The sequence below is a fragment of the Podarcis bocagei genome (genome assembly GCF_964188305.1).
Source record: "Podarcis bocagei genome assembly, chromosome: 10".
Taxonomy (NCBI): domain Eukaryota; kingdom Metazoa; phylum Chordata; class Lepidosauria; order Squamata; family Lacertidae; genus Podarcis; species Podarcis bocagei.
The window spans coordinates 11,633,776-11,661,660 of NC_138135.1; the positions used below are offsets into that span (position 1 = coordinate 11,633,776).

Here is a 27,885-nt window from a genome sequence, read left to right on the forward strand (position 1 = left end):
AAACCTCCAAGGGTTTGGCACCCAAATAGGTTCTGCCTCTGAACATGGAAGATCAATGCAGTGGTTACAACAAACAGCTGTCGATTTTATTAACTGCACTGTGCTAGGCACCGATGGGGAACCTGTGGCCCTCCAGGCGTTTTGTTAGGCTTTGGTTAGCATTTCTATTCCACTCTTCGTTCAAACACGAGTATAACATCTAGATCAAGGGAAGTAATAGTGCCACTGTATTCTGCTCTGGTCAGACCTCACCTGGAGTACTGTGTCCAGTTCTGGGCACCACAATTCAAGAAGGACACTGACAAACTGGAACGTGTCCAGAGGAGGGCAACCAAAATGGTCAAAGGCCTGGAAACGATGCCTTATGAGGAACGGCTAAGGGAGCTGGGCATGTTTAGCCTGGAGAAGAGGAGGTTAAGGGGTGATATGATAGCCATGTTCAAATATATAAAAGGATGTCACATAGAGGAGGGAGAAAGGTTGTTTTCTGCTGCTCCAGAGAAGCGGACACGGAGCAATGGATCCAAACTACAAGAAAGAAGATTCCACCTAAACATTAGGAAGAACTTCCTGACAGTAAGAGCTGTTTGACAGTGGAATTTGCTGCCAAGGAGTGTGGTGGAGTCTCCTACTTTGGAGGTCTTTAAGCAGAGGCTTGACAACCATATGTCAGGAGTGCTCTGATGGTGTTTCCTGCTTGGCAGGGGGTTGGACTCGATGGCCCTTGTGGTCTATTCCAACTCCATGATTCTATGATTCTATGATTCTAAGAGTAACATCAGGGGACTCCAAAATATCAGCAACGTCCATGTTCGCTGCACCTGCCCCAAATCTCCCACTCTCCGGTTTCGGAGCCAAAAAATTATCCTTTGAGAATTTTCACTGATGATCTTAACATAATGCTATCACACACAATGAAGTTCACACTGCATACCAGGTGTTATGCGGGCTGCAAATTAGGCTGTATGCACACACCAAACTTTTAAAGTTTCCGAGCACAATTCAAAGTGTTGGTGCTGACCTTGAAAGCCCTAAACGGCCTCGGCCCAGTATATCTGAAGGAGGGTCTCCACCCCCATCGTTCAGCCCGGACACTGAGGTCCAGCTCCGAGGGCCTTCTGGCGGTTCCCTCACTGTGAGAAGTGAGGCTACAGGGAACCAGGCAGAGGGCCTTCTCAGTAGTGGTGCCTGCCCTGTGGAACGCCCTCCCAGCAGATGTCACCCAGATGGATGGGCTTTAAGTAATAAATTATTATTATTATTATCATTATTATTACAGTAATACCTCCATGAACATCCGCCTTGTCTAGCGTCCATTCCGGCGAACCTCCGCGGCAAACCCGGAAATGCTGCAACAGGTTATTTCTGGGTTTGCCGCTCACGCAGAAGCGCTAAATTGCGCTTTGCGCATGTGCAGAAGCACAAAACGCTCCGTGTGCATGCACAGATGCAGCACTTTGCTCTGCGTCCTTTTCGGCTAGTGGCCGGGGCAGCAAAACAAGGTACGACTGTATTATAATTATTATTATTATTAAAGCATCTGGCTACCCCCTAATTCTGGGAAATATAGTTTCCTAAGGGTGCTGGGAGTTGTAGCTGTTTGTATACGCAGCCCCAGTAACATGGACACCTCTTTGGCATAACTGCACTGACTGAGATATTAAATGCCGGCTTGCTTAACTGTGTGTGAAGCAAACAATTAGGCTTCAGCTTCATTAAGAAGCAGGCTGAAAGACTCTCCACAGGATCACTCATCTTGCTTTTACAGGACCTGTACTTTAATAATAATAATCCACCAACAATCTTATTACGCTGCTGGATTTTGCATGCTTGATTACCCCTGGTGTCTTTATTCACTTAATGTATTAATAGCAATGAAGGCTGTGTACTGCTGCCTCTGTTGTGTTCTCCCAAATTGGGGATAGCTCCTTGATTTTTTGTGTTTTGCTCTTCGTATTTTCCAACATGACCTGAAAAATTTCTGTGGAAGGTTTGCCATTTGTTCCATTCTGTATTTTACATTCAACAGGCAAGCTATGTCCCATCCTGACCCACCAAACAGCAAACTAATAGAGCCCATAGTTCCTTCTCATTGTTTTCAACCACCTTATTCCCCAACAATGTATTTTAAAATACAGTTGTCAGCCTGCTCCCATGAGACGATTTTTTTCTTTACTCAAGGAGTAGGCGCCTAGGGAAATGCAGCCCCACGGGGTCAAGCTAGGGTTGAGGTGAGAGATCCATCTTTGGGGCTGCTGGAGAACTGGGCCCAAACGAACAAAAGGAATTTCAATAGGGACAAATGTCAAGTCCTGCACATAGGCAGGATGAACCAGTTGCACAAATATAGGATGGAGGGTGTTATGTACTGAGTTGAATAGGATCCAAACTGAAGCAGTCTGATTGGTCCTAGAACAATGCAGCAGTATGATTGGTTGGCAGGAACCACCCAATCATGCTCCAGATATAAGTGAATCCACAACCTGATTGGCTTACAGTACAATTCCAGAATTAGCCAATCATGTGCAGCCCATTGTGTAAATAATGTATATAAAGCAGATACTTTGAGGGGACTTCCATTCATTCCTCCTCACCACTATGAGCTGAATAAAGAGCATGAAATCACTTTGCGACTCTGAGTATATATCAGAGGGGCACCTGACTTACTAGCAGTACAGTAGTACCTTGGTTTGCAAATGTCTTGGTACTCAAACAACTTGGAACCCAAACTCTGCAAACCCAGAAGTAATTGTTCCGGATTGCGAACTTTTTTCGAAAGCTGAACGTGCTCCGTTTTGAGTGCCACGCTTCCAATTTGAGTGTTATACTTCCGATTTGAATGTTATGCTTCCAATTTGAGAGCCACACTTCTATTTTGAGTGCCACGCTGAGGGGTCTCTTTTTGCTATCTATTTCGTGTTTTTGTTTTTGCAGCACTTTTTGTTTTGTTTTTGTGATTGTGTGGAACCCAGTTCAGCTACGGATTGATTGTGTGACTGCAGTACATTGTTTCTTGCTTTCATTTTATGGATCAATGGTCTTGTTAGAAAGTAAATTTCATGTTAAATTGCTGTTTTAGGGGTTGTTTTTAAAAGTCTGGAACGGATCAATCCGTTTTGCATTACTTTTTATGGGAAAGCGCACCTTGGTTTTGGAATGCTTTGGTTTTGGAACAGACTTCCAGAAGGGATTAAATTTGAGAACCAAGGTACCACTGTATATGTGAAAAGGATACTGGGGTCTTGGTGGACCACAAGCTTAACATGAGTCAACAGGGTGATGCAGCAGCAAAAAAAAGCTAATGCTATTCTAGGCTGCATCAACAGAAGTGGGTTTTGCTGTGCCAGGTTCCCAACCAACTATAATCGCACAATTTGCAAGGCTGTGACTGCATCCCTCTCCCTCCTGGAGTACTCATCCTCATCCCTCTCCCATCCTCATCCCTCTCCCATCCCTCTCCCTCCTGGAGTCCTCATCCCTCTCCCTCTGATGGTGTTTCCTGCTTGGCAGGGGGTTGGACTCGATGGCCCTTGTGGTCTATTCCAACTCTATGATTCTATGAAAGCAGCAACAGCCCGGAAGCTTGCCGAATCACTTCGCCTTCCGCCAACTAAGGCCTCGCTGCTGAAACAACACAGTAAAGGTTAACAGCCCAAATTTTGCTCTTTCATGTACTTACACACGGCTTTATGTGGCGCCGAGAGCTTGTAAGCATTTGCTTCACACCAGCCAACTGGGAATATGTTCATCGACTCCACATCGACGATGTATTCTGAAGCGGGCACCTGTGAACCTATAAAAGCAAATTTATTATGCCATTTGAAAGCCAGGAAGGCGGCAGCAGAAGTCGTCTCCTCCATCTCAAAAGGGTAAGACATGCAGCAAGGAATAATCTCTCTGTTCCAAAATATCCTTTCATCATATGAGGCCCTAAAGATAAACAAGGCTGCTGCATTTAAAAAATTCTGATATATATATATCTATATTTATATATAGAGAGAGAGGGTGCTAGCACAACAGCATTCAGGTTACATATACAGATGCCAACATCACAATACCATATTTTTCTGTGTATAAGATGAGCTTCTTTGACCCAAAAATGAGGTTCAAAATTTATACACGGGTAGTGCTGAGGGGGGACACGCGAATGGTTTTGTGGCGCGAGCCCGAGATTGTAGGCCGCGATTGGCTGCTTAATTGTTGGGGGGGGGGGGAGTTTGCCTAAAATCGCTCACCCACCAGAACGCAGAACACAACCGCTCTCACTTCGTTCCGACAGCTGAGCGATTTTAGGCATCTCTCCCCCCTCCCCAACAATCAAGCAGCCAATCACCGCTTACAATCTTGGGCCCAACCTGGAAACAATTCAGCTGAAAATAACGCTGCTAAAGTGGTGATTGGGGTTTGGGGGGAGGAGGAGACAAAGCAGGACAAGGAGGTGCAGGGAGCCCAGCTAAGAGATCAGCTCCGCAGCAAACATAGTTTCGGCGCCACCAGTCGAGTCAGACAAAATGGCAGCTTCTTCTTCTTTAACGACAACTAGTAAAAATACCCCCTAACGTGGCGCAGTGGGGTGTGTGCTGACTCCTTCCTCCCCAGCTGAGATCTCCCCACCACAATTAAGATTAAACAAAGCCTTCTTTTCTACTCTGCAAGTGAGTATCTTGCAGGTATTCTTTATCCAAAGTAAAATATCCCAGAAGTATACATTGCACAACAGTTGACAGAAGGCTTCCTCGTGCTTCTTCCTTCAAGCCCAATTTCTACAGAATCCCACAGGCACCAGTGAAGGCCTCTGAGGGCGTATGGCTGCCCATGGGTGCTCTGTTGCCGACCCACGCCCTAAGCCTATAAGGCCGCCGCCGCGCATTGAAAACTACAAAACATACCGTATTTTTTGCTCCATAAGACGCACCTAGTTTTTGGAGGAGGATCTGATGGTGAATTTGGGGTGACCCAATGCAAAAATCCTGAGGATCCATGTGGATCCATGCTTTGTAACCACATTTTTTGCACCATTGCAGCCCCAAGAAACAGTGGATGCATTACCGTATTTTTCGCTCTATAACACGCAGATTTTTGCTCCTAAAAAGGAAGGGGAAATGTCTGTGCGTGTTATGGAGCGAATGTGTGTCCCTGGAGCCGAAAAATGAGGCAAAAATCAAACCGCGCTTCAGGGAGAAGGGAGCTCCGTGAGACAGGAAGCTGCTTTCCTTCATTCTGCCTCAGGGTCTTACTGCCCACCCTGCTCTGTTTCGTTGCTGTGTTTGCTCAAACGGAACAAAGAGCAGGGAAAGCCCCTCCCCTCCAGGCAAGTAGAGAGGAGAGCAGAGCGTCCAAACAAAGAGCAGGGAAAGCCCCTCCCCTCCAGGCAAGTAGAGAGGAGAGCAGAGCGTCGCTCTATCCTCTCCCTGCTCCGGAGGGAACAATGTTTGTGAAGGGAAGAGAGATTACAGGTTCGGCTTAAAATTCTGATTTGACTTCCTGCTTTTTGTTTTTGGAGACACACAGCATTCAAATATGCTTTCTTCCATTTAAAAGGATGAAATCCTTAAACAGTGTTTTGCCTGTAAATTCATGCGATCTGGAAGATTACAGTGTCTGTACCTCTTAAGGGATGGCAAAGCTTAGGTTTCGCTGCTAAATAGTTCTTAATGCAGTTAAAATGCTTTCTTCTGTCATGCTGGTGGGAGGGAGAGAGAGAGAGAGAGAGCGCACGCTGGCTGGCTTGGGTGGGTGGATGGGGGGAAACTTTTGCCTTCCTTTCCTCACGTTATAGCCCTCTCCTGCATTCTTAGCCTTCTGTGTTTTTCCTTCCCTCCCCACTTAAAATGTGGTTACAAAGCATGGATCCACATGGATCCTCAGGATCTTTGCATTGGGTCACCCCAAATTCACCATCAGAGCACACAGCATGTCCATGGCTACAGCCTGCCCCCCCAAAATCACACACCCATTGTTGCCTGGGGCTGCAATGGTGCAAAAACGTGGTTACAAAGCATGGATCCACATGGATCCTCAGGATCTTTGCATTGGGTCAGCCAAAATTCACCATCAGAGCACATAGCATGTCCATGGCTACAGCCTGTCCCCCCCCCCAAAAAAAAAAATCACGCACCCACTGTTGCCTGGGGCTGCAATGGTGCAAAAACGTGGTTACAAAGCATGGATCCACAGGGATTCTCAGGATTTTTGCATTGGGTCACCCCAAATTCACCATCAGATCACATGTCTGTGGCCACAGCATGAAGCACAAAAATGATACGTCCACTGTTTCATTCAGAATATTTTTTCCCTTGTTTTCCTCCTCTAAAAACGATGTGCGTGTTATGGTCAGGTGCGTGTTATAGAGCGAAAAATACGGTATTTTCTTGGTGCAGGCTGTAGCCATGGACATGCTACGTGATCTGATGGTGAATTTGGGGTGACCCAATGCAAAAATCCTGAGGATCCATGGGCTTTTACCTCCCCCCTCCCAGGCAGCTTCCGCTAGCGTCCCTTATCTCTCTTTCGATCCCACTGATCAGCTGTTTCCTTTCAACACTCCCTTCCCTCTTGTTTGCCTTAGTGTCTTTTCCTTAGCTGGAGCAGTTTTTTGCTCCTCCTCCTCTTCTAATTTCTCTCCTTACTGCTTTAGTCTTCCTGTTTCCCCCCTTTGTAAGTTTGCTGTCTTTACCTCCCCACTCCCAGGCAGCCTCCTTTATCTCTAGTGTCCCTTATCTCTCTCCCCGATTGGCAAACAATCAGCAGCTTTGTTTCAACACCCACTTCCCTCTTTCAAAATCTGCTTTTTGCCCCTGGGCAATTTGGCTCCAGGGACCACGCATTCACTCCATAAGACGCACAGACATTTCCCCTTACTTTTTAGGAAGAAAGAAGTGCGTCTTATGGAGCAAAAAACACGGTAATAGATATTCTAACTTACCTTCCAAGCGGAGCCACATTAACCTCCCTTTTACTGAGATGACGGAAGCCACACAGATTTCAGCCTGGTTCTTAGGGTTCACGGCTTCTAGCTTCATGTTTTTCGTAAAGCCTCGGCTGAAGGATACCTGAAAGAGGCAGCCACATAGCCTTAGTTTTGTACCCTTTGGCCCTTGTGCAGATAGCAGCGCTTTGTCTAGTTTTCAGGACATTGACGGCAGCTTAAAAGAGGGCTGGATGCTCATCTTGAATATGTCCATTCCCCTAACACTTCTGGTTCAACAGGTGTTCAATGTTTTTGTTGATAACTGCAAGAACTGCAATTACAAATAACTAACCAAAGGATGACAGGGTGGCACGGTGGGTTAAAGCACAGAGCCTAGGACTTGCCAATCAGAAGGTCGGCAGTTCGAATCCCCGCGATGGGGTGAGCTCCCATTGCTCAGTCCCTGCTCCTGCCAACCTAGCAGTTTGAAAGCACGTCAAAGTGCAAGTAGATAAATAGGTACCGCTCCGGCGGGAAGGTAAACAGTGTTTCTGTGCACTGCTCTGGTTCGCCAGAAGTGGCTTAGTCATGCTGGCCACATGACCCGGAAGCTGTACGCCGGCTCCCTCGGCCAGTAAAGCGAGATGAGCGCCGCAACCCCAGAGTCGGCCACGACTGGACCTAATGGTCAGGGGTCCCTTTACCTTTAACCAAATGATTGAGATGTGTCAATGCTTCCAAGCACGAAATTTACGTTTGATCTGAGAAGCTGGCCCTCGCCATACAATCGCTTGGCCTTTGTCACCAATGTAATATTTCCTCAACTGAACAAATGACAGAATATAGTACAATCCTCAAGTTGTTTTGTGGTGCTCATTTGATAGATATTGAGATTTACCTCTGATGGAGGGCGGGGGAGAGAGAATGGCTAAAAAATATTGATCCTGAACCATTGAAGGTGCACCAGTTCCTACTGCATGCAGGCTAAAAGCAAAGCCATTAAATGTTGAGGGTCTGTAACCTGAACTTCGTTAATAAGACATTCATAAATCACCACCGTGCAAGGCCGCTTAAAAGAGTGCAGAGATTAATGGGGACTGATTTGAAGAGGATCTCATGCGGCTTGCTAAAGGGAAAACTGGAAAGAGCCACGTTCGGCCGAAATCCAAAACTGTGTCCAAATAAATAATATATATATAAATTATACCCACACGCCTGCCATAGTTGCCTTCATGCAATGGCTGTTACCAGAAGAACTTTAAGGGTAATTCCTGACCTTTTGAGCACCAGACATTTAAAACACTATTGCACCACTTTAAATAGCTGCTGCTAATAATAATAATAATAATAATAATAATAATAATAATAATAATAATAATAATTTATTTATACCCCGCCCATCTGGCTGAGTTTCCCCGCAAAGAATCCTGGGAAGTGTAGTCATCCCCCCCCCCATTTAAGGTGCTGAGTGTTGCTCTTAGAGCAACCCTCATAGAGTGCCAATTCCTCATGGGCAAAATGAGACAGGTGAACATCATTGGTTTATCAACCAATCGATCCCTCTTCCCAGGGAACTCTGGGAACTGAAATTCTGTGAGGGGAACAGGGGTCTCCTAGCAATTCTTAGCACCATTAAAGTTTTGAAGGGGTTTTTTTGGGGGGGGGTTGCTAAGCCCCAATGCCAACAGCTTTGAGGCTTCCTTGGACTGCAAAGGTATTCGATATCTTAGCTCTATGCTCAATAACAGTTCTGATATAATAGAACAAAGTGTTCACTGAGGAGCTGTTAAGCATTATGTTATAGCACTATGGGTTTTTATTTAGGCTGTTAATTTTCCATGAATCATTTTGAGCAGAAATGTATTCGTGGAAAGTGTGGTATGTATAAATAAACTGACGGTGACTAAGTGAGCAGCTGAATATTCTTTTAAAAAGGACATGCATTGATGTGGATGGAATAATCTGACCACTTTGGTTCCACTAAGTTTCTCACTTGTTCCAAGTGTCAAGTTCATTTTGCCCCGTTCCTTCACTGGTTTGAAAAAGTTTTACAAAACAAACAACCACACCGGCACAAAAATTCATGTGCATTTTGACCTTTCATATTTTGTCAAATAATGGCCAGTTGTTTTAAAACACTCAAATCAGTTACCTTATCGCCTTGCAACATTTCTGTGATGGATTAGACAGCAAAGCTACACTGTGATTTTATATTTGACAAAGCTACAGGTTTCTCTTGACGCAAACACTTCCTGCAAGCCATTTCCCCTAATATAATGCGTTTTTCAATGTTAGTTTGCCCTAATACGCATTTCTGTGACCGTTCTTTGGTTGGCGAACTGCCTCACAAAATTATAAGAAGCGAAAATGTGGTCTGGGAAGTACAAATTAGGTGGGTGCTCACTGAAAGATGAACGGACTCAAATTTCTCTCCCACAATCTTACTGTAAGAAACAGAAAGGAAGGAGCTTCTCAAGAACGGGCAGAGATAATGCAGCCCAGCTTTACAGGACAGGAAAACTCAAGCTACAGGTGGCAAGGGAAGCAAGGAGTGAGAAGAAGAGCTTTTTTTACCCTCAAATAAGAGAGAGGGAAATGATTATAGAATCCTAACAGCTGACCAAGAGAAGGCAGAACCTGAAGCTCATTGGTGAAGCGCCAGCCAATCATGTAGAACAGGCACCCCCAAACTCAGCCCTCCAGCTGTTTTGGGACTACAATTCCCATCATCCCTGACTACTGGCCCTGTTAGTTAGGGATGATGGGAGTTGTAGTCCTGAAACAGCTGGAGGGCCGAGTTTGGGGATCCCAGATGTAGAAGCTCCCTGTTTCAATCTCTGACACCTGCAAGTGGGACTGGGGATGCCCCCTACCCGAAGCCCAGGAGAGTGGCTGCCAGTCCGTGTAGACAGCACTGACCTGGATGGACCAGGTATAAGGAAGGTCCCTATGTTTCCTACTCTGCTCCTATTTTTCCTCCAACTCCTCCTCGAAGGGGAACTCTAGGCAACTCCACCCAGTTCTGAGTCCCATCCACAAAGTTTCCACTTGAAAAGGATCTTGGGAAGGAGGATCAGCAATGGTTTGTCTCTGCCTGGAGCTGTCCTTCAGAGTAGACGACACCAGGGCAACGGAGTCCAATGGACCAACTCGGTGTCAGGCAGTTTCCTGCGCTCGGGGAAACAAAACTTCTGAATGCTCCCTAGCAGGGGTAACCAATGTAGTGGCCTGCAGATGTTGCTTGGGACTACATCGAGACCACATAACACCGGTCTTGAAAGACCTACACTGGCTTCTGGTACGTTTCCGAGCACAATTCAAAGTGCTGGTGTTGACCTTTAAAGCCCTAAACGGCCTCGGCCCAGTATACCTGAAGGAGCGTCTCCACCCCAATCGTTCTGCTCAGAAGCTGAGGTCCAGCGCTGAGGGCCTTCTGGCGGTTCCCTCATTGCAAGAAGCAAAGCTACAGGGAACCAGGCAGAGGGCCTTTTCGGTAGTGGCGCCCGCCCTGTGGAACACCCTCCCATCAGATGTCAAAACAATAAACAACTACCTGACATTCAGAAGATATCTGAAGGCAGCCCTGTTCAGGGAAGTTTTTAATGTATGATATTTTAGTGTTTTTTGGTTTCTATGGAAGCCGCCCAGAGTGGCTGGGGAAACCCAGCCAGATGGGCGGGGTACAAATAAATTATTATTATTATTATTATTATTATTATTATTATTATTATTATTATTATTATCTCCCATCATCCTTTGGGTCAGGGGCCATTCTACCTAGGGTTTATGGGAAATGGAGTCCAGCAGAATCTAGGGAGTATCACTTTGGTGGACCCCAGTCTCTGGGCTGCTTCCGGCCTCCCTATTTTGTCCACCGCATACATTTCCCCACCAGGCCAGAGGCTCAAATGCCCAAGAAGGGATGCTATGTTGTTGTTATTTTTTAAAAGATAAATGATGCATTTCCTTCCCCCACCCCACCCCCATTGTTTAAGCAGTCCCTGCTGCGTAGTTCGTGGTGCTGAAAGGCAGAAGCTAAGAACCAGGAAATGAGGAGGCCGGTGTGGGATTAGTAGATATAAAAGAAACGCAGTCTGAAGACTGCGTTTTTCTAAGTCTGAATGCACAGCTTGCGTTCATCAATATCGTATGGGTCTTTAATCATATTTATGCTTCATTTTAGGGACACGGGTGGTGCAGTGGGTTAAACCACAGAGCCTAGGACTTGCCGATCAGAAGGTTGGCGGTTCGAATCCCCGTGACGGGGTGAGCTCCCGTTGTTTGGTCCCTGCTCCTGCCAACCTAGCAGTTCGAAAGCACATCAAAGTGCAAGTAGATAAATAGGTACCGCTCTGGCGGGCAGGTAAACGGCGTTTCCGTGAGCTGCTCTGGTTCGCCAGAAGCGGCTTAGTCATGCTGGCCACATGACCTGGAAGCTGTACGCCGGCTCCCTCGGCCAATAAAGCGAGATGAGCGCCGCAACCCCAAAGTCGGCCACGACTGGACCTAATGGTCAGGGGCCCCTTTACCTTTACTATGCTTCATCTTTCCTCCAAGGAGCTCAACGAGGCATTGATGGTTCTCTTCCCATTTTATCGTCCCACAACAACCCTGTGAGGTAAGTTAGGCTGAGAGACTGGGACTGGGATCCGGCAGGTTTCATGGATGAGCAGGGATTCGAACCCTGGTCTCCTAGTCCAACACTCTAACCACTACACCACAGTGGCTCTCACTAGATTTGGACACATGGGTTGCCTATATCAATTTACATATCGATGGGATATTTGCATTAGTGTCAGAAGATGAAGTTTCCCCCCTTTGTTACTTTTGCAGCCAGCCAAATAAATACAGTGGTGCCCCGCAAGACGAAATTAATTCGTTCCGCAATTTTTGTCGTCTAGCGAATTTTTCGTCTTGCGAAGCACGAAATCCCATAGGAATGCATTGAAAATCAATTAATGCGTTCCTATGGTCAAAAAAAGTCCAAACAAAGCCAAATTTGGTACAACAACAGTTTATTAACTGCTCTTTAAAGTCACACATACTGTAAAGAGCAGTTCAAAAATTGAAGGGAAAATAAATTAACTTTATAAACAAAACATGTCTTTGTTTTTAGACAAAGAAAACAAAGTCGCGAGACGTTTTCGTCTTGCGAAAAAAGCCCATAGGGAAATTCGTCTTGCGAGGCAAATCGAAAATGGAAAAACCTTTCGTCTAGCGAGTTTTTTGTCTTGCGAGGCATTCGTCTTGCGAGGTACCACTGTAAATAAATCTGTCTCAATTAAATCAATAAACCTTTTTTAGAAAAGGAAAACGGTATCTTACATTTCTGAAGCAGAACTGGGGAGCTGCTTCAGTTCCACATTGCTTCTGGTAATCTGCCCAGTCAAAGTCCTGGCTGGAATAACCTGCAAGACAACGCATAAGAATATAAACAGGGCTTTATTTTTCAGCCTCATCTCACCGGAACTCTGTTCGGGCACCTCACTGGTGGGTGCCTTTGCCGTTATAAGAAAACAGAGGTGAGTTCATGGTGAGTTCTGGCTCCTCTTTTTTTCTAGCACTGAATATAAGGACATAAGAAGCACATCGTTCAGCCCAGACACTGAGATCCAGCTCCGAGGGCCTTCTGGCAGTTCCCTCACTGCGAGAAGTGAAGTTACAGGGCCTTCTCGGTAGTGGCACCCACCCTCCGGAACGCCCTCCCATCGGATGTCAAACAGATAAATACTATAACTATATGGCTTTTAGAAGACGTCTGAAAGCAGTCCTGTATAGGGAAGTTTTTAATATTAGATGTTTTTCTGTGATTTAATAATTTGTTAGAAGCTGCTCAGAGGGTAGGATTTGAACCAACGGGTTCAAAGGAGATTCCAACTAAACATTCGGAAGAAATTCTGGACGGTAAAAGCAGTTTGGCAGCTTGGAAGGTGACGACTCTCCTTCCTTGGAGGTTTTAAAGCAGAGGTTGGATGGCCATCTGTCATGGATGCTTTAGCTGCGATTCCTGCATTGCAGCAGGGGGTTGGACTAGATGACCCAGGGGTCCCTTTGCGTTCTGCAGTTCTATGATTCTGGGTACCAAAAAGTTCCCACTGTCGAGGTCCCTTTGAAGAACGGCGGCTTGCCTCTTTGACAGCTGGATCTGCTGCAGCCTCAAATCTCCAGCTGTCTTCACTGTTCTTCCACCCGCACACTTATTGCAATTTTGGACTGTGGTCATGCCTGAAGTCAGCCCTTCTCCAACCGGGTGCAGTTCAGGTGCGTTGTACTACCTGAAGTATACCTGAAGGTGCGTCTCCACTCCCATCATTCAGCCCGGACACTGAGGTCCAGTGCCGAGGGCCTTCTGGTAGTTCCCTCGTTGCGAGAAGCCAAGTTACAGGGAACCAGGCAGAGGGCCTTTTCGGTGGTGGCACCCGCCCTGTGGAACACCCTCCCACCAGATGTCAAAGGGAAAAATAACTACCAAACTTTTAGAAGACATCTAAAGGCAGCCCTGTTTAGGGAAGCTTTTAATGTTTAATAGGTTATTGTATTTTAGTGTTTTGTTGGAAGCCGCCCAGAGTGGCTGGGGAAACCCAGCCAGATGGGCGGGGTATAAATAATAAATTATTACAGTGGTACCTCGGGTTACATACGCTTCAGGTTACATACGCTTCAGGTTACACACTCTGCTAACCCAGAAATAGTGCTTCAGGTTAAGAACTTTGCTTCAGGATAAGAATAGAAATTGGGCTCCAGTGGTGTGGCGGCAGTGGGAGGCCCCATTAGCTAAAGTGGTGCTTCAGGTTAAAAACAGTTTCAGGTTAAGAATGGACCTCCAGAACAAATTAAGTACTTAACCCGAGGTACCACTGTATTATTATTATTATTATTATTATTATTATTATTATTATTATTATTACTACTACTACTACTACTACTACTACTACTACAACAACTCCCATCAACCTCAGGCAGCAGGTGTTAGATGTTGGAGGCTAGCTGCCCTTTTATAACCAGCTAAATGTTTTATTAACTGCAGCGGCCCGTGTTAAGATTTCAGATGCTGGCAATAGCGTGCAGTCAAGGAGCGGCGCATGATTACATTCGAGCGCATAGCTGAGCGTTCTCTGCAACGTGCTGTAATCCTTGAGCAAATGCTCCCTCCCCTTAAATAGCTCATAAAAGGGCGCAATAGCTCTTAATGTTTAAGAAAGAAAGAAAAGAGGTCTATAAATCCAGCTTAGTAAATATAAGCAGTGCCAGCTCAGTGCTTACATTTGCTGGCAGTTAATGGAGATGCATTTGCTGGCTGGCACCAAACAGAGAGAGCACATGGGTCTATTTTTGGCCCCAGGGAACCCGCACAATTCTTCTTCCAGTTGTTTAATAGCAGGGAAGGAATGTATATTAAATCTGCCTCCAGGCAAAAGGGGTAAATTCAATTTAGGAAAAACATGCAGTCTAACCCTACCCGTCCCCAGAAAACCAGCCCCCAAAGCAGGTCGTGTTGGTACAGTGGTACCTCAGGTTAGATACGCTTCAGGTTACATACACTTCAGGTTACATATGCTTCAGGTTACAGATTCCAGAAATAGTGCTTCAGGTTAAGAACTTTGCTTCAGGATGAGAACAGAAATTGTGCTCTGGCGGCGCGGCGGCAGCAGGAGGCCCCATTAGCTAAAGTGGTGCTTCAGGTTAAGAACAGTTTAAGGTTAAGTACGGACCTCCGGAACGAATTAAGTACTTAACCCGAGGTACCACTGTATAGTAAAGCAGAATTTATTTATTAATTGGGTTTAGGTGTCACTTTCTAGACCAGCTCGGAAAAATAAGGATGTCTTGAAAGATATTGTTGTGTCACCATTTCACAGAACCCTAGAACTGGAAGTTCAACTGCAATGAAACTATCTCTCTTGTGACTCACTTGTTTTGTATGTGGCGCGATACACTGCCATTGCACTTTTGGGTTGTTTATAATGGCAATAAAGCTTATTTGGGGGAATAAATGCTTCTGCCCCCCCCATATATTATCCTCACAACCACCCTGTGAGGTAGGATGGGCTAGACGTAGAGAAACACTGAGTTAGGCTTAGAGATGATGCCAGGTTTCTCTAGCATTAAGCCAAAACTTGAACCACTATGCAAGGAGTCACCATTGCGGGTCTTTCCTGGCGCTCCTGAATGCCTTTCCCTTGCTGAAAGAGGAAATTCTGCAGTTGCTATTAAAACAGATTGTGGTGTGTGCTTGGTTGCGGTGTTCCTGTGGCGCCCACAACAGCTTCTCCAATTTGTGATTGCAAAAAGGCGTCCCCAAGAAAGGCTGGCGACTCTGAGGTACACCATGCCAGTTCTCAAACATACAGTATTTTCCCGTGTATAAGACGCCCAAAATTAAGAAATTAAGTTGTTTAGCTTTTTGGACGGGTGGGGGAGGTCACTTCCGCAACTGCTCACCTGCCTGCCCGCCACCAGTGATGGCTTGCCACAGCCACTGCCGATTGCACGCCTCGCCGCAGCTGCCAATTGTCTGTTTGCCGCCACCAACAACCCACCTGCCCACTTGCCGCAGCCAATCACCAGCAGGCCTTGCCACAGCCACCAATCACCCGCCCAATCACCACTGCCAATCTCCTGCATGCTGCTGCCATTAATCACACGTCCCCCCCCCCCCCTGCATTCACTATCCGTGTATAAGACAACACCCAATTTTTGCCTGGTTTTTTCTTAGCAAAAAGCATCATCTTATACACGGAAAAATACAGTAAATATCTGGGAGCTTCACGGCTGAGTCCCTCTCTCCAGATTCAGCATGCAGCACTTATAGGCTTCTTCCACGTCTCACGTCCTGGGTTACGCAACCCTGAAACCCACTATCAAAACCGAAACAACCTGTGGGCTAGCCAGGGCACCGTAGCACTCTGAAAACCCAGGAAAGACTTTTTGCCCAGAGAGAGCTATATATATATATATATATACAGACCTTTGGGCGGTGTCAGGTGGACTCCGTTTTTAAGGCACCACTGTACTGGCATGATCCCCAAGGAATCGGCATGGCAAATCATGGAGGCTGCACTCCCTTCGGGACGGAGGTCGTCAATGGTTACTTGAACAAAATGGTTGTTAAAAACCTGGAGGGAACCAAACAATTCTGCATTAAGGAAAAACCCCTGCCATCGACACACACAGAACGAATGTGAACTCTGTTCAGGGACCGGCCTTGTGTTTTCCTTTCATTTTGCACTGAAAATACTAGGTTTGGGATACTCATCAGCAAAAGTGGGTCTGCAATTTTCACACTTCAGGTCTGAAACGTACCTCACAGGGTTGTTGTGAGGATAAAATGGGGAGAGGGAGAACCACGTAAGACACCTGGAGTGCCATGGAGGAAAAGGTGGGGTAGAAATGCAAAATAATAAATAAATAAAGTGGGAGTGCTCTTTTTGGATAAAGGAAAGTTTGGTAAAAGTGTCCCCACCATTGAGTTTACCACTAATAACCCACCCTAGGACCTCACAGGGAAGGGAAGGGAAGGGAAGGGAAGGGAAGGGAAGGGAAGAAATCTTTATTATTATTATTATTATTATTATTATTATTATTATTATTATTATTATTATTTTCCATCTGTGTTAGAATCACAGAATTTTAGTGTTGGAAGGGACCCAAGGGTCATCTAGTCCAACCCCCTGCCTTCCCCCATTTTAAATTTCTCACCTTAGATATTGTAGCGGGACAAATCCTACATGGATCTTTCATATCCACTGCCTCCAATTTCATGCCCACTGTGAACAGGTGGTTCCTCAAGTCGTCATGGTCCTATGAAACAAAAACAAATAAATCCAAGGCTTTGTCCCCGAAGCTCAGAAGGTGATTAGGTAAAAAAGGTAAAGGACCCCTGGATGGTTAAGTCCGGTCAAAGGCGACTATGGGGTTGCAGCGCTCATCTCGCTTTCAGACCGAGGGAGCCGGCGTTTGTCGACAGGCAGCTTTCCGGGTCATGTGGCCAGCAGGACTAAACCGCCTCTGGCACAATGGGACACTGTGATGGAAGCCAGAGCACACAGAAATGCTGTTGACCTTCCCGCCGGAGTGGTACCTATTTATCTACTTGCACTGGCGTGCTTTTAAACTGCTAGGTTGGCAGGAGCAGGGACAGAGCAACGGGAGCTCACCCTGTCACAGGGATTCGAACCGCCGACCTTCCGATCGGCAAGCCCAAGATGCTCAGTGGAGTTCAAGTAGGGAGCAAGCACCATTTATCTGAATCCCTGGGGTCGGTTGTGGGCCCACCATAGCTACATGGGCCTGGTATCTTCTGTTCTCCATCCTGCCTTAGTTACATCCCCTTTTCTTGGCATCCGTCAGTCTCAAGAGACAATGGAGTTTGCCACCAGGGGTGAAACCAAACCGCTGTGTTACTAGGGTTGCCATATTTTGAAGAGCTAAAAAGAGGTCACATTTGCCAACTCCTACTTTTAAATAGAGATCCCTTTGACGACTCTCATTTCAAATGCCCCTACTATATGTAGGCTATAGAAGCTTGTGATAATATTCCTAGCCGCAATGTTCTCAACTTTCAACAACTAAATAATATATACATGTTGCGCCCTCACTTGCCACATGAAAGTATTTGTGTGTGTGCACAGAACAATTTATTAATCTGTTTAACATGTACATATGGACTCTCCTTAAGGGCAGGGGGATGTTAACTCTTGCCCTCCCAGACTCCTTCTCCAAGATCTTGTAGCTGAGCTAGCATCCTTTTAGTTCAGTCACAAGAGAAGGGATTTATACAGTATGTATAGCTAGTTTAAGACGCTTCTCGGTTGTGATTCTCTCCTGCAGACTAGCTTAGCCGGGTATCTTAGGTCCGAGTCTAATTGGGTTACTGGAAGCAAAAAAAGAACAACCCCCAGTCATTTTGCCAAATGTTAAAAATCTACCCAGACAGAATTTTTATTCCTGGAAAAGAGGACATGTCCTGGGAAAAGAGACTATATGGCAACCCTAGAAGTGACTTCCCCAAGGAGAAAGTGTGTGTACTGAGGTCCAGATGACAAGACTCCCCCCCCCCTGGCCTCGTTGGTGTCGTCCAAAGGAAAGAAGAGCAAGATGTTTTGCACCAGTTTGGCTGCAGGAATTGCTGGAAGGAGGCATAAAGTAAAGGTAAAGAGACCCCTGACCATTAGGTCCAGTCGTGACCGACTCTGGGGTTGCGGCGCTCACCTCGCTTTATTGGCCGAGGGAGCCGGTGTACAGCTTCCGGGTCATGTGGCCAGCAGGACTAAGCCGCTTCTGGCGAACCAGAGCAGCGCACGGAAACGTCGTTTACCTTCCCGCCAGAGCGGTACCTATTTATCTACTTGCACTTTGAGGTGCTTTCGAACTGCTAGGTTGGCAAGAGCAGGGACCGAGCAACAGGAGCTCACCCCGTTGCGGGGATTCGAACCGCCGACCTTCTGATGGACAAGTCCTAGGCCCTGTGGTTTAACCCATGGCGCCATCCACGTACAGGAAGGAGGCATACAAGGCGTCTAATACTCCACTCCAGATTTGTGTAGGGTTTATTCCTGAGCATTTTCTCCTCCCAAAGATATCCCGCCAGGCGGCAGAGGCTTAGGATCAGGGTTTTCCTTCTCTTAGATGGCCTGCCTTCCCAGGGTGATGTGCCCCAGTTTAACGGGAAGTGTGAGAAGGTGGCTTCAAATACGCTCCGTCCCAGCGAACCTTTTGCCAGCCTGTCTCAGATTCAGAGGAATGAATGAGACGGCAAACATATGCTCCCTTTCAAGACGCCAATTAATCTACATAATTTCTGAAGGATACATTTCACTGGAGCGAACAGAAAGCTTTTAATTGCTATTAGGCTCAAATTGACGCGCAGCCATGATGGATTGCTCTCTGAATTCCTTGGCGCACATCAATGGCAGATAATAAGACTTCTCTTTCTTACTCTTTACTCTTGAGACAAAAAAGAAAGTAGGGTCTCATGGATCCCACATGGTGCATCAAACACCGGTCCTTTACGTTCAATACGACATAGCAGATATATGTGATTGTGTGATACTTAACCCCTCTTACCAATTTGTACTTAAGAGACTTGAGAGCCAGTATAGTCTAGCGGTTAAAGGGCTGGACCAGGAGAAGGCAAACTAAGGCCCGGGGGCCGGATACGGCCCAATCGTCTTCTCAATCCGGCCCCCAGATGGTCTGGGAATCAGTGTGCAGGATGTGAACAGGAGCAGGATGTGTCCTTTTATTTAAAATGCATCTCTGGGTTATTTGTGGGGCCTGCCTGGTGTTTTTACATGAGTAGAATGTGTGCTTTTATTGAAAATGCATCTCTGGGTTATTTGTGGGGCATAGGAATTCGTTCATATTTTTTTATTCAAAATATAGTCTAGCCCCCCACAAGGTCTGAGGGACGGTGGACCGGCCCACAGCTGAAAAAGGTTGCTGGCCCCTGGGCTGGACTATAAGACCTGGGAGACCAGGGTTCAAATCTCCACTCAGCCACCCAAAGTTCACTGGGAGACCTCGGGCCAGTCACTGCCTCTCAGCCCAGCCTACCTCACAGGGATGTTTTGAGGATAAAATAGGAAGGAGGGGATGTATGCGGTCTTGCAGGGGGTTGGACTAGATGACCCTCAGGATCCCTCCCAATTCTACCATTGTGTGATTCTATGATTCATCTGACTGGGTTTCCCCAGCCACTCTGTGGCATCTTTGCATCTCAAAGCTCCTAGGTTCATCTGTATAAACAAAGCATTCTATGAAATACTCATGTAATATATAGACCAGGGTTAGGTAATTTAATTGATTGCAAATTAGTCGATTCACTAAGGCGTTTGCTGGGCTATTAGCTAACCATTTATATTTATATTGTTTCTATATTCTGCTGAAAGCCGCCCAGTGTGGCTAGGGAAACCCAGCCAGATGGGCGGGGTATAATAATAATAATAATAATAATAATAATAATAATAATAATAATAATAATAATAATGCTGCTATCCTAGTTGTTCTTTGGTGTTTCACCTGCTCGTTCTATGATTACTGATTGTAATACATTTGGTTTTTAAAAATTGTTCTCCAGCTCACTTTGCGATGAAGGGTGGGCTAAAATGGTGTTTAGACAAAATGAAATAAATCAAGAATCGTTGCTTTCAAATGCTGAAGGCAGCGACGGGCTGTTGGTGTCCCCAACCTTTCTGGGGGTCACATTTAAGTGAGTCTGCAGGACTCTGCAATCGAAAGGATTCGATTCCAGAAGCCACACATTTTGCGCTTCCAAACACAGCACTGACCCCTCTCCCCTCCAATTATGCGCCAATTTTGTGTGGTTTCCCACCACTGGAAAACTATTGCTTTCCAACAGCCTGGTTTTCATCAAAAGGAAGAGGACCACTTCCATCACTGACCTGCGTTGAAGCAACGACAGTATTCTTGATGCTACTAATTCCACTCCCCATTCTTCACAGGAACCAAGTGTTTTTTGAAAGCAGGAGCAATAACACACTCCCACACCCCCACTCAGAGATTATTGCAAAAGTCTTGTAGGATAGAGTGCACTTGTTTGCAATTCATCACCTTCTCCTTTTATTAAACCTGCAGAATTTTCCATACCGATATATATCCTCACCGCAGGGGAAACTGAACTCACAAGCCAGGAGGCTCAAGGTGAGAATTTATTGCTTTGACAGGGCATAGCTGGCAAGAAACTCAAATCCAAACAAAAGTAAGAAGGGAAGGGAAGGCAAAATGCAGGAAACAGGATTTTTGGGGAAGCTACTGCCTTCTCTCCACAGAGTTGCATCTGACCCCTTCGCTACGAAGCTACTGGCAAATGTTTGAGAAGCCACCCTGTTCCTGCGACTGCTATTTAACTGTTTTTAAAATAGTGGGTTTTAAATTGCTGGAAAAGCCACTTTCGCCCTGCAGAGGAGGTGGGATTGCGGGCGTCACGCCCCCCCCCCCTGTGCGATTGGGAGAATCCCTGGCCGTGTCATCCCCTGGCCAGCCAATCGGCTGACTTTGGGGGCATGGCCAGGGATCTCCCTCTTTTCCCGCATACCAGCTGTTCCTGAAGCCGGATAGTCGGTTAGGACCAATGCCTAAGCCAATACTGCTCATCACCTGTAACCAATAAAGTTGTGGCCATATTTAGCCCATTAACCTTAAATAATTGTGTCATGTGTCTATATTTCCACGGGGGGGGACGAGAACTCGCCACACAAGAAATGCGGGCTGAGATCTAGGGATGGAATGGGGAAGGGAGCGTGGCCTGGATCAGATATTAAAGCGAATCCACCTAAATGTCAGGGCTGGAGCCAGCAGCAAAAATAAATAAGTCGCTTGAGGCCAGTGAAGTTGGATCTTTATTCAAGGAAACAAACCACAGCTCAGGCCTAGTGGTCTCAGCAATGCTTTCGAGGAAGTCTTTCCCAGCATGACTCCCCTGGCTCTGAGCCTTCTTCCCACTGCCGGGGCGGGTTTTTCCCCAAGGGTGCCTCCCACAATTCCTCTGCCTCCAGCCTGTCCAGGACACTAATTCACATTTTCCCGAAACAATACGCAAACCGAAAACACAAAACCTTGGGGCAGATGCAGCAGTTCAATGCATACAGTACCAGTGGCATAGCAGGGGTTGCTGGCACCCGGGGCAGGCAAGCCACCAATGCGGATGGAGTGCCCCGCCACCAGAGCCAAGCAGGGTCGTGCTGTGCCGCCTGCTTGCTCACATGGGGGGGAGGGCTGGTCAGCCAATGCTGGCGCCTGAGTGGGTTATGCCCTCCTCTCAAATTTTGTGCCTGCCCCCCCCCTGCGCTACGCTACTGCACAGTACAAGCTAGATGGATCCAAGGTCTGACATGGTGTTAGGAGATTAGGCAAGCTTTCTCTCAGTGAAACGACAACACTAGGCATGGAAACGGCAAGGTTATAAGTGCCCATTCTAGCCTCTCCCAACGTGGCGTCATCCAGGCACATTGAACTACAACTCCCAACAACCCTGACCAGTCGTCTGGTGCTGATGGTCGGTGGAGTCCACAAAACTGGAGGGCACCGTTGGGGGTGGCTGTAGGCTGGAATTTGCAAAGATGGCTTCAACAGGCAACCCATGGAGGGACAGGCCCAGGGTTCAAAATGGCGGCAGCAGTAATAGAACTATGGAGAAAGTAGCATCAAGCAAGGAGCTGGCAGTCTCCATGAAGCCCATTCCCCCATTCCTTTCTCCGAACAAAGATGGATGAGTCTGATACGAGAATCAGGGGCCCAATACAGCGATGCCACCGAAATTCAAACCGGCTGTTTTTTTGGCTGAAAAGGGAATAGCAGATCCTACCTTAAACACTTCCATAGGGAGGGGAAATTGTGCTGCCTCAATCAGGGCTTTATCCAGAGCAGAATGCCATTCAGACACAGTCTTCAGAGAACAGATTTCTAAAACAAACCACATCAGAAATCACATGGACGTTGAAGCAGTGTATATTAACACTCTGCAATGCTTCATTCAAGTTCTGGGTCTGCAAATACGTGGTTGGCATCCGCCTGTCCCAAGACGCAATGGAGTGAGCCTCCAGGGGTGAAGTCAAACCGCCACATTAGCAGCACCGAAGTGGTTTTCCTGGGGCGCAAGCCTGGGCAGTGCATATGGAGGTCGTGGACTGCCCAGACAACAAGATCCTTGTCTTGGCATTGCTGGTGTGAGCCAAAAGAAAGCTGAGATAAATTTGGTACCAGCTTGGCTGCAGGAGTTGGCAAAAGGAGGCATACAAGGTGCCATCCTTAGGGAATCCACTGCAGTTACGTTTACGCCTTAGCCTTTTCTTCTCCCAAAGATATCCCAAAAAGGAGAGGAAGTTTAGGATCAGAGTTTGCGTTCTCCTAGGTGCGCCACTTTACCGGGTTCTCGTTCTCTCCCTCTCCCTCTCCCTCTCTCTCTCTCTCTCTCACACACACACACACACACTCACTCACTCACTCATATAGGCCTCATTTGCACACCTGGTAGATTTTACCAGATTTGTCCCAACAGACCCACACAGCAACCTGCTTTTAAGCTGCCCCGAGGACTCAACTGATGACCGTGCTTTGCAAAGTACAAAAACCGTAAATCAAGGGGGCGGGAAAGTTGTATTAGCTGCCTCACTCAGTGCTTTTAAGCAATTCACAGCGGGTTTTTCTTTAAACGCCTGTAAATCCATTCACAGGAGGAAAGTGAGATTAAAATAAAGCCTTTACTTCTGGGGCAATCTCTTGCCTCACTGCACCCCCACAAAACTGCACGCCCCAGAATACAACATGATGGGAGAGATAAGCAGGCTTTCCTACTAAGTGAAGCTAAAGCTCTCTTCCCGCTGCTCCTAGAATCAAGGTCAGTAAATCTGTTAATGAAGACAATAGGGCAAAGTTTTGGCACTCGGCCCGAAATACACTTTAACACTGTTATCACCTGTTTGCAGCACCTCTGGGATAAACACTGAGCTCACCTGCAACTTGAACTGATTTGTGAGGGTCCAATACCTGCCCAAGACATTTTGCGGCTTGAGACAGAGCAGTGAATGGCCTCTCACCCCATTAAGTCAAAGTGCATGCCCAAGGCCTGCCAAGTTATTTTGCCGCCCGAGGCAGAAGATCCCACAAGCACCTTTCTGGTAGTCAAAGCACAATACTGACGACTCTCAACTAGGGCTGGGCAATATATTGATATATCATCCCAAACAGGTTCCAAGTCCGTATCGTGATATCGGTTTCATAACTTTTGACCTGGCAATACAGTCATACCTCAGGTTACAGACGCTTTAGGTTGCGTGTTTTCGGGTTATGGACGCGCCGAAACCTGGAAGTACAGTGGTACCTCGGGTTAAGTACTTAATTCGTTCCGGAGGTCCGTACTTAACCTGAAACTCTTCTTAACCTGAAGCACCACTTTAGCTAATGGGGCCTCCTGCTGCTGCTGCGCTGCCGGAGCCCGATTTCTGTTCTTATCCTGAAGCAAAGTTCTTAACCTGAAGCACTATTTCTGGTTTAGTGGAGTGTGTAACCTGAAGCGTATGTAATCTGAAGCGTATGTAACCCGAGGTACCACTGTACTGGAATGGTTTGCTTCCAGGTTTTGGCGCTCGTGCAGAAGCACTAAATTGCGCTTTGCGCATGCACAGAAGCGCAGAAGCGCAACCTGCGCATGCGCAGACGCGGCACTGCAGGTTGTGAACTTGCCTCCCAAATGGATCACGTTCGCAACCCGAGTGTCCACTGTATATCGCAAATCATGACGTGTGTGTGTGTGCGCTATGCAAAAATCACGCTGCGGGGGAAAACTATGAACCCAGCCAATGCCTCTACATAGCCCCGTCCTTATTTCAGATGTCATGATTTATTGGTATATTGTGATGTTTAGCTGATGATGCTGAAAACCAGATATCGCCCAGCCCTACTCTTACGTTCTGGGGATAGCAAAATCATGTATGGTCTAAACACCTTGGGTTCAATGGCGGGTGAGGTTGCCAAAGTCCTTTCCCCCTCGGACACTTAATCCTTTTATGCCCACTTTTAATTCCTTTTGCCAATTGTGCAAAACTTATGCAACTTAAATGTGCGTAAGTTGTGAGTTACCTGTAACAGCAAACTAAGGCCATGTAGGTACCATACATTTAAAGCATATTATACTATTCATCAACCGCAGGCAGGCATGGCCCTGCCCTATAACATTTGCAGTATTAGGAAACTTATTTCTGCTTTTTTAAAATTTTTACCTGCGGGTGGATCCAGTCTGTACTTATTCTCTTGACACCAACCAACTGGTCGAAGTCTGTAATCCAAGTAAAACAACCACTGGTCATAGGATTCAGTCTCCTCCAATCCCACATAGCGAAGGCGTAATCTTCCTCCAACATTCTCAAGAACACTAACTATCCAGTATTGAAAGGGACTCTGGGAATCCTGAAGCTCTATTAAGGAATCAACTGTAATGAGGTCTACAGGGTTTTTCCCTCGCAGAGGCTGTTTAAACAGAAGCAAAACTCCTTATTTTAAACTTTATGCGAAGTCTTCTCACGGTAACAGAGACAGCAGAAGATTTATATATTTTATTTTTTTTATTCTATCTTTTGTGTGTGTGTGTGCGTATGCGGTTGGAAGATGGCTTTTCTTCACCTTTATCCCAGCGGTCTCTCCTTCCTCCTAATTTTAACCCAGTCATACATTCCAAACGCAAAAGAAAAAAAAGGAAAAAACAGGAAGAGAAATTAACTGTGCTTAATGCTCGACAATTATTTGTTTCAAAAACAACTCACTTCCCCCCATTAAAAAAAAAATTATTATTAATATCCCAGGAATCAGATTATGTGAAAATAAAATAAACGGTCTTAGCTGTGGGGAGCTGTGACAAGGAAATGCTTAGGGGAAAGGAGTGAGCTTTTAAATGTTCACTTTGCAAAGTCACACATATATTCAGATCCTGGCAGCAGAGGCTGGTCTATTTGGAGAAATAGGCTACTGCCCAGCCATCTTCAGTTTGCCCCCAGATAGCCCTCACCTGCCCTGTTTTCTTACTGACAAATACTCCAGGGGTGGCCCTGCCTGCCAATGTCCTCCTCCTTAAGTCCCAGTGTTGCGCTTGCAGAACTCAGCAGAAGGGCGGAGAAGGACAGGGGCAAAACTAGAATGAGCTGGCTCTACATGCCATCGGCTCTGGCGCCACCTACTGTCCACCTCCCAACCTTCCACCCTATCAGTAGCCACTGGATTCTGGGTGTTGATTTCTGAATTACGTGGATTTACATTATTATTTTTTAAAGGATGAGCTACGTATGGCCTTTAGGGTGTGCGTGTGCATGCACACACGTGTGTGTCAGCAAATGTGAAGAACGAACCAGACATTATTTTCATAGCGTGTTCAGCAAACACACCTGTGTTTTTTTGTTTTTAAAAAAGGACCAGGTATGTGTGTGTCAAAGGGATTTTTGTAGAGACTGTAGCATGTGGGAAAGAGAGGCTTCATCCTTCACGCCCCAACCACAATCCCAATGAAGTCCTCTAGCATGGCAAAAGCATTATAATAACAACTTCCATTAGTGCCAATGACAGTTGTTTTTCTAATGAATAATTTCCTTGTGGGGATCACTGCAAGTAGTATTGCAACTAGGGAGGGGAGGGACTGGCAAACTGCAGTCCCAATTAACCCCAATCCCATGTGCCTGTTAATTAATTAATTGTATTTTTAAAAACAAAAAAGGTGGTCGCTAAACACGCTGTTAAAGCAGCACCTGGTCAGCCCTTTACCAAAATAAATAAAATCATTTTTGAAACGTAAGCATCCAATCTGCAAAATCTTGAATGTTTTTAACATGACAATTTCCAGATGCTCGTAAGAATATCCGGGGAACGTTATGAAGGGGTGTTTTGGGGGTACAGGACGGAACCTGCAACAACTATGATCAGTGGCGTAGCGTGGGGGGTGCAGGGGGGGCCGGCCGCACCGGGCGCAACATCTGGGGGTTAGGGTTAGGGGGCGCAAATCCACGGGTTAGGGGGCGCAAATTACTTGCCTTGCCCCGGGTGCTGACAACCCACGCTACGCCACTGACTATGATGCCTGTCCTGCTAAAAACACATTCTATGTGTTTTTAAATTCCTGTTGGTTTGGGGTTTGCCTGATTAAAACTCTTAGGTGAGGAATGGGGGAAACAGAAGGAGAGCAGGATGTCTATCGACAATAATCAACTCTGCCTTGAGCATCCATTTCTACAGCAAAAGGACCCCGTAAGGAAACACCACGGTCTAGACAGCCTTTTTGCTAAACTGATAAGCAGTGATGGTGATAATAATTGTCATTAAATAATAATATCTGGCACCAGTTACAATTTGCACAGACACACACACACACTCCCGCCTGATCCTCACTCCTGGCTATTGAGCAAACAATGCAAGTAATTCTAGCAAGTAAGCTACCAATTCGGATAGCAAACTGTGAAACAGGCCTGGAGCCATACGTTTTGTAGCGGTGGTGATCGTAGGGAGGAGCTGAAAGTTAATACACCTCAAAACCAGCAGAGACTGAAATGCAAGCCGCTTGGCCTGTTAAAATTAAAAGCTATGGGGTATATTAAATACTCCAATAAAATGCAGTTGGGTGTCACTGGGCAGAATAAACACTGGGATTGAGTTGAACTGAGCAGCCAGACAGAATGTACTGCCTGCGTATTTCTCAGGAAAATAAAGAGCTAGAGGCTTTTTTATTTAAAAAAGTGGAATATCCATCGTAAGGAATATCCAGGGCTCACTTTACTGAAAGCACACCACAAGGCATTAAGAATATTCATTGCTCCTGCAATGCTTTAGCAAGCCACACACTGTGGTGCATGCCCAGATTTGCATCTCTCTGTGTGGCACCAAGAATGGAATCATAGAATTGTGGAGGTGGAAGGGACCCCAGCGGTCATCTAGTCCAACCCCAACCCCCCGCTACTGCAATGCAGGAATCACAGCTGGACTGGAGATAACCCTCATCTTGCAGAGACACAACTCAGAACCCACACAAACTCCACACCGTTGCAGACACACTGAACCGTCCAGCAATAATCTTGCAGCATAATCTCACCGAACTGCAGCCAATTAGGAGATCGTGAAGATAAGAGAAATGGCTTGTTAGATCCATTCTGTTCCAACATCGTATATTTGGTAGCTCAGTCAGTAGAGCATGAGACTCTTAAGCCTAGGGTTGTGGGTTCGAGCCCCATGCTGGGCAAAAGATTCCCGCATTGCAGGGGGTTGGACTAGATTACACTTGTGGTCCCTTCCAACTCTACAATTCTATGTTTTCCACCATCAGCACCATTCCCTCAACAGCAGGGCATGGGGACCTACAGCACTCCTCATCAGGCTTCCTCAAACTCGGCCCTCCAGATGTTTTTGGCCGACAACTCCCATGATCCCTAGCTAGCAGGATCAGTGGTCAGGGATGATGGGAATTGTAGTCTCAAATCCCGAGT

At 46.4% G+C, this 27,885-nt stretch overlaps 1 protein-coding gene across 3 annotated transcripts in view; it reads right to left on the bottom strand.

The window, feature by feature from the left end:
* Positions 1 to 27,885, bottom strand: part of SFMBT2 (Scm like with four mbt domains 2) — a 78,140-nt gene that overhangs the window by 16,922 nt on the left and 33,333 nt on the right. For all 3 annotated transcript variants that reach the window (XM_081209921.1, XM_081209922.1, XM_081209920.1), the window contains 7 exons: positions 24,649 to 24,895; positions 22,236 to 22,333; positions 16,610 to 16,711; positions 15,879 to 16,026; positions 12,236 to 12,318; positions 6,926 to 7,052; positions 3,680 to 3,793 (listed from right to left, as the gene is read on the bottom strand). In XM_081209921.1, the coding sequence (XP_081066047.1) occupies positions 3,680 to 3,793; positions 6,926 to 7,052; positions 12,236 to 12,318; positions 15,879 to 16,026; positions 16,610 to 16,711; positions 22,236 to 22,333; positions 24,649 to 24,895 (919 nt within the window). The remainder of the gene's footprint in view (positions 1 to 3,679; positions 3,794 to 6,925; positions 7,053 to 12,235; positions 12,319 to 15,878; positions 16,027 to 16,609; positions 16,712 to 22,235; positions 22,334 to 24,648; positions 24,896 to 27,885) is intronic.